The sequence below is a fragment of the Pagrus pagrus genome (assembly GCF_965226575.1).
Source record: "Pagrus pagrus genome assembly, chromosome: 1".
In the NCBI taxonomy this organism is placed as follows: domain Eukaryota; kingdom Metazoa; phylum Chordata; class Actinopteri; order Spariformes; family Sparidae; genus Pagrus; species Pagrus pagrus.
The window spans coordinates 37,313,798-37,320,216 of NC_140185.1; the positions used below are offsets into that span (position 1 = coordinate 37,313,798).

At 41.7% G+C, this 6,419-nt stretch overlaps 1 protein-coding gene across 2 annotated transcripts in view; it reads left to right on the forward strand.

Annotated features, from left to right (window-relative positions):
* large2 (LARGE xylosyl- and glucuronyltransferase 2) overlaps nucleotides 1-6,419 on the forward strand; it is a 79,829-nt gene that overhangs the window by 67,175 nt on the left and 6,235 nt on the right. For both annotated transcript variants that reach the window (XM_084363094.1, XM_084363095.1), the window contains 7 exons: nucleotides 45-216; nucleotides 1,152-1,256; nucleotides 1,408-1,520; nucleotides 2,703-2,828; nucleotides 3,403-3,558; nucleotides 4,113-4,276; nucleotides 5,163-5,441. In XM_084363094.1, coding sequence (XP_084219220.1) covers nucleotides 45-216; nucleotides 1,152-1,256; nucleotides 1,408-1,520; nucleotides 2,703-2,828; nucleotides 3,403-3,558; nucleotides 4,113-4,276; nucleotides 5,163-5,441 — 1,115 coding nt within the window. The remainder of the gene's footprint in view (nucleotides 1-44; nucleotides 217-1,151; nucleotides 1,257-1,407; nucleotides 1,521-2,702; nucleotides 2,829-3,402; nucleotides 3,559-4,112; nucleotides 4,277-5,162; nucleotides 5,442-6,419) is intronic.

A 6,419-nucleotide genomic window follows, 5' to 3' on the forward strand; every position in this document is an offset into this window, starting at 1 on the left:
GTTTGTTGAAACCTACACATTTGTTTTCTTCTTTGTCGTTTCAGTCCGAGGTGTCGTGGATACCCAACAAACATTACTCAGGTATTTACGGCTTGATGAAGCTGACGCTAACCAAAGCTTTGCCCTCAGACCTGTCAAAGGTCATCGTCCTGGACACGGACATCACCTTCGCCACCGACATCGCTGAGCTCTGGGGCATTTTTAGGAAGTTCACCGGTGAGACGTGTTTGAATTGTATTCCTGTCTGTAAACACGATGTCGAGGCTTTGCATGCGTCACATTCATGAACACAAAGGCGGCGGCCATTTAAACTGATGATGCTGCTGTTGCACCACCCAAACACCAACTACCATCAGAGTTTGGAGCGTTAAAGCACAAAAACACAATTACAGGAAAATGATGCAGATCTACAAATGAAAAACTTCATTGTCATTCAAATATGCAACAATTTTAATAAAAATGAAATGAGTCAGAGGAGAGACTGTCCAAAACCTTTAACCACAGAATAAATAAGATTTCTCCTGTTACTTAATTAAATCTGCTTTAAGAGATAAACAAACTGGAACAAAAAACAATAGTTTCACTCGTATTAGAGGATTATTTTTATTTCCATCACCTCTAAGCTGTTGTTGTCTAACATGCCCACAAACAAAACCATCGGCTCATCTGTTAATCATTGTGCTGCTGTCAAACTGCACGACGAGTACGAGATAAGATACGGATAAAGATGAGATTTAATTGATCCCACAGCAGGAAAATTCAGTTGTTCAAGAGTCAGAATCAGAGAAGTGAAGCAAGACAGTGAAACAGAAAACTTAAGATTTTCACGTACAGTGCACAGAAAAGGATATTTGACCCATGATTGTGTTACATCACACTAAAAGTATAAACATTTAATTGCACAGGAGATTTTCACAGTACAAATGTAAATATAAGGATGTTGTTTATACATAAACTAAAAAGGATATAAATGTGTAACTAGATATATGTAGTTATCGTTTATACATAAGTATGAATAATGTATGTGTTGATTTATGTATAGTAATGTGCACATGTATATTATTAATGTGTTTATACAGTGAGTATATAAACTACAGTATAGTATGAGAGCTTATGTTTTTGCTAATCACAGCTGTTTGTTGTGCGTGCAGATAAACAGGTGATCGGCCTGGTGGAGAACCAGAGTGACTGGTACCTGGGGAACCTGTGGAAGAACCACAAACCATGGCCTGCGCTGGGACGAGGCTTCAACACAGGTAACAGCTGGTTTTCCGGACCGATTGTCACTGAAGTCAGCGGCTTTAAGACACAATGTGAAGTCACCTGGAGGCAGGTTACAGCGGCGGTTTCTACAGAGGAGCTGGAAGACATATCTGAGAGATATTTTCTGCTCTCTCTCTCTCACAGGCGTCATTCTTCTTTACTTGGAGCGACTGCGGCGGATCGGCTGGGAGCAGATGTGGCGGCTGACGGCAGAAAGGGAGCTAATGAGCATGCTCAGTACATCGCTGGCTGATCAGGTGAGTGACGCCTCCAACACACTTTTTTTTTTTTGGACATTTGATGGCACGAGACGAAAGGTCAGAGGTCACCAAACATTAAAATGTTTCTTCTATGGATCATGAATATCAACAGGATCTCTAGTCTGTGATAGCAACACTGAGAGGTCACACAGTAAAAGTGAGTCTGAATACGGTTTTATACAACGGCTGCAGTTTCTGATGACTTGACTGTTTTTGGTAATTTGTTTGATACGCTGCAGCTGCTTAAGTACAACTATCATTTCGGGACATAGTGGAGAAGGTGAGACACTCAGAGGTACAAGTGTATGAAAATCGGTTTAATATTCATATAGTGCAGACTGTATAATATACCAATGCAGAAATAGATAGAGAAAACAGTGACAACTTAAACAATGACTGCAAAACAATCCTCTCACTAGCTTTTCAGCAGGAGGCTGAAACGCCCAGCTAGAGATTATTTTATCAAAATATGATATCCAAGATCAGTTACGCATTAAAAATCTGTGTAGTTGAATGCAGGTCGCTGGGAAGTAGGAAGGTACAGATTATTGCTGCATAGACTTGTTTACTCAGCAATACTGATTCCAGCATTTTAGGGAGTAATGTCTGAATCTGGTATCGAGGCTGGTTTAAAAAAAATAAATAAAAAGAAACCCAGGTTAGATCAATCATTGAGCTTATTAGGCTTTATAGGTCAAAATTCAGATTTAAATCAGGAACAGACATTCAGTGAGTTTTTAATACGAAGTGCAGACAAACTGACACAAGATCAGCATTGAGGTTCGATACTCAGTCCCGGTCCATTGTTATACAGTTCAATATGAAACAAGAATTATTCTTTTTGCCGCATCATTCATATTAGTGCGTTTACAATTATACATCTTGTATTACCAGCATGCTTGTTGAGCTTCGATCAGAGACCTTGACTGTGTTTTAAAGAACACAAAGCGGCCTGTGCGCCGGGAGCCGCCTTTGTTTACCATCCTACAGGCTGTAAAATCAAAGCCGAGGTTGCCAGGGAACCAGCGCAGAGATAATGTGTCCTCTTCCTGATGCCTTGAAGAGCCGAGCTGCTGCGTTTCAGTCTTAATGCCACGATGACTCACGGTGTCAGGAACCGCTGGCAGACCAGAGGAGCTGCTGTCAGGGATGTTCACGCTGTCTGTTGTCTGTGTGCAGGACATCTTCAACGCCTTCATCAAGCAGAACCCGGTCCTGGTGCACCAGCTGCCCTGCTTCTGGAACGTTCAGCTGTCTGATCACACTCGCTCCGAGCAGTGCTACACCGAGGTGTCGGACCTCAAGGTACACACACCCACACCCACACATACACACATATCAGTAGCTAACTGCTGAGGGCAGACAAAAAATGTCACCATTATTATTGAATGTCCTGAATTGAAAATGTAACCTAAGTTAAAGTAAATTAGCAGTAAAATATTATCATGTGTCAAATGTTAAAGGTGCTGCAAGCACGTGTTTGTACAACCTATCTTTGATCGACACGTCTCTCACTCCCCTGTTAAATCTGTTGCACCTTTTCTTCATCCAGAGCAGAAGTCAAATCAGCCAAAAATGACTGTGGACATTTACAAGTTCCTGATAGTGACTCAATTAAATCATAAAAACAATTAATTGAGATACAAAGTTTTGACCCTCCAGTTTGAGGATTATGCGCTGCTCTAAAAGTTTATGATCACTGGATTGGAGATAAGAATGTTTTTCAAGTTTTAACAGGAAATAAAGGGACAGCTTCCTGGTTCACTTTCAGATGAATCTCCTCAAATCGTAGAAGACAAAACACTTTTTTGGTTTCTAAGATCATTTTAATATCAAACGAAAGTCTCCTGAAATGGAAACACTGTCGCTGTGTCTTCAGGTGATCCACTGGAACTCTCCAAAGAAGCTCCGAGTGAAGAACAAACACGTGGAGTTCTTCAGGAACCTTTACCTGACCTTCCTGGAGTACGACGGGAACCTGCTGAGACGAGAGCTGTTCGGCTGCCCGAGTCAGGCCAGTCCGGACACTGTGCAGGTGAGAGAGACAAACGCAGTTCAGGCTACAGGAAACTGGACATGACACATGCTGAAGTTTGTTCTACCTTGTTATGGGACTTCAGGGTGACACAGAGTCGGACTGAATAATTGAGGCTGAAGAAAAGATTGATATTTTTTTTTTTGTAACAAATATCTGATAATCTCTTGGCCAACATTCATTTTAAATGCAACACTTTCAGATGTGATTCATTAATAATGTCATTGTTATTTGGCAGGATATCAGTTTTAATGTTTCTCTGTACAGCAGGAGCGTGGTTGCCATGGTAACACCGTTTTTTGCTAAGATTTGCCAAAACTTGATGTTAATTTTATTGGTTGATTCATGTGTGCGGTCGAGTTTGTCCTTCAAAATCTAAAAGAGAGCCAAAAACTAAACTGAGGAGGAGAAACTTGAATCTCTTCAGTCCAGTCTGAAGAAACACGTAATACGAATTTAAAAGACATTTTCTGGCTATAAAAACTCCTTCTGTTCAAAGTGTTTCGTTGCTTTAGAAGAATTTATCTTGACCGGCGTTTTGTTCGTCTCCTCAGCTACAGGCAGCTCTGGAGGAGCTGGACGAGGACGATCAGTGTTACGACTTCCGTCGGGAGCGACTCACCGTTCACCGAGTGCACCTTTACTTCCTGCAGTACGAGTACACGCCCACTGAAGACGACACGGATGTCACACTGGTCGCCCAGCTGTCCATGGACAGGTACCCAGCCAACCATCACTCATCAGCCACAACATTAAAACCACTGATGGGGGAAGTGAATAACGATGATCATCTCGTTATAATCAGACGTTCTTCCAGAGAAACATTGGGTCCTGGCAGTCATGTGGATACCACTTGACAAGCACCACCCACCCAAACACTGTAGGAGAACCAAGTACACCCCCTCGTGGCATGTGACGAAGCGCTCCAAACCCCCAGATCCCAACCTTGAGCAGCTTGTGCACGTGGCAAGGTGCATTGTTGTCAGGGAGCACCATTACCATGAGGGGGTGGACTTGGTCTGTCACGGTGGTGTGTGTCAAGTGACATCCACATGACCACAAGTCTCCCAGCAGAACATTACAAGGTGTCTAATGTTAATCACTTCACCTGTCAGTGGTTTAATGTTCTGGCTGATCAGTGGTTATCCAATAAGTCATTGTTAAGTCATTCTTCAAGCACAATGTCAAACATTATGTGTTTCCAGATTTGCCACTTTACTCTGTGTGATATCACAGTAAACTGAATATCTGTTAATAATGAGTTGGGAAATAAATCGAGAGACTTGATAACTCGTTAATAAGTAAGTTAATAAGTACTTCATTATACTAAGAAGTATAAGCTACTTATTAACTTTCTATCAAATTGGATGTGGAGTTAATCATTTACTAGAAATTAGTTCCTAATTTGTTCCCTCGTAACTATTCTACATTTTTGGTCCCTTTATTGTAAATGTTGCTGAATATATTTGGGTTTTGCACAAACTAAGACATTATAAATGTGCGCTCGGGCTCTGGAAACTTGGCATGACTTCTATTTTAAGACATTTTGTTAACTAAATCAATAAAAAAAAAAAATCACAACACCTGTGACTTCTCACCTGCAGGCTGCAGATGCTGGAGGCCATCTGTAAACACTGGGAGGGTCCCATTAGCCTGGCACTCTACATGTCCGACGCCGAGGCTCAGCAGTTCCTCCGGTACGCCCAGGCCTCCGAGGTCCTCAAGAACCGCAAGAACGTCGGCTATCACATCGTCTACAAGGAGGGCCAGTTCTACCCCGTCAACCTGGTGAGGAACGTGGCCCTGAAGAACGCCAACACGCCGTACGTGTTCCTGACCGATGTGGACTTCCTGCCGATGTACGGTCTCTACGATTACCTCAGGTACGATCAGCCGCCGTGCTGAAAGAACAATAATGGTTTGCACCTGCACCTGAAGCAACACACCGTACTGACACACGTCCATTCTAGGTTGTTTTTTTCTCTGCTACTAAATTAGTCGTTTGGTCCATAAAATGTTTATCACTGGTGTCGTGAAATGTCTTGATTTGTCCAGAAGACAGATATTCAGTTGACCTTTTATTGAAGAGTAAAAATTACTCAAAATGACTCAAAATTGTTGGTGATTAATTTAATAGCCGACACTTAATCAATTCATCAACTGATCGTTGCAGCTGTGGCCCTCAGTTTTCATAATGATGCTGATCACAAGAACAATTTGGTCAGGTTGTCGAAGGCTTGATGCCGTAACACATAGGAATTTGTATGTAAGGTCTAACATGACCAGTGCTGTGACAACAAATGCATTTTAGTTTAAAAGCGAGTGCCTTGAAGTTTTTATGTCTCCATGAATCACAATCCAAAGAGCACGTCTAACAGGAGCTCCTACCCTCACACAGACCTGCTGCGTCCTCTGTGTTCAGCTGGTCAGTGCAAAAAACAATAGAAAAATGTTCAAATTAAAATAAGTTAACATTTAGTTTCTGTATTTTTTCAACACCTGGTAAACACCAGACTGTGTTTTGTTTGTTTAAACTAGTGCATGTGATCAGGTGGTGAGGTCAGCTCAGAGTAGAGCTGCAGCGTTTAGTCAACAGAAGGAAAATTAAATGCCAATTATTTTTTGATAATTAATCGTCTCAGTCATTTTTGCCACATTTGCTGGTTCCAGCTCTGTATATGTACAGAGTTTTTGGGTTTTAGACTGCTGGTTGGACAAAAGAAGTAATTTGACGACATGGTTTTGACATTTTGTAGACTAAACAATCATAAAAAGTCGTTAGTTGCAGCCCTTGCTCAGGATATCTTACGTCGACTGATAGAACATCTTTGTTTCCTTTTTTACCTGTGGCTCACCTGTCC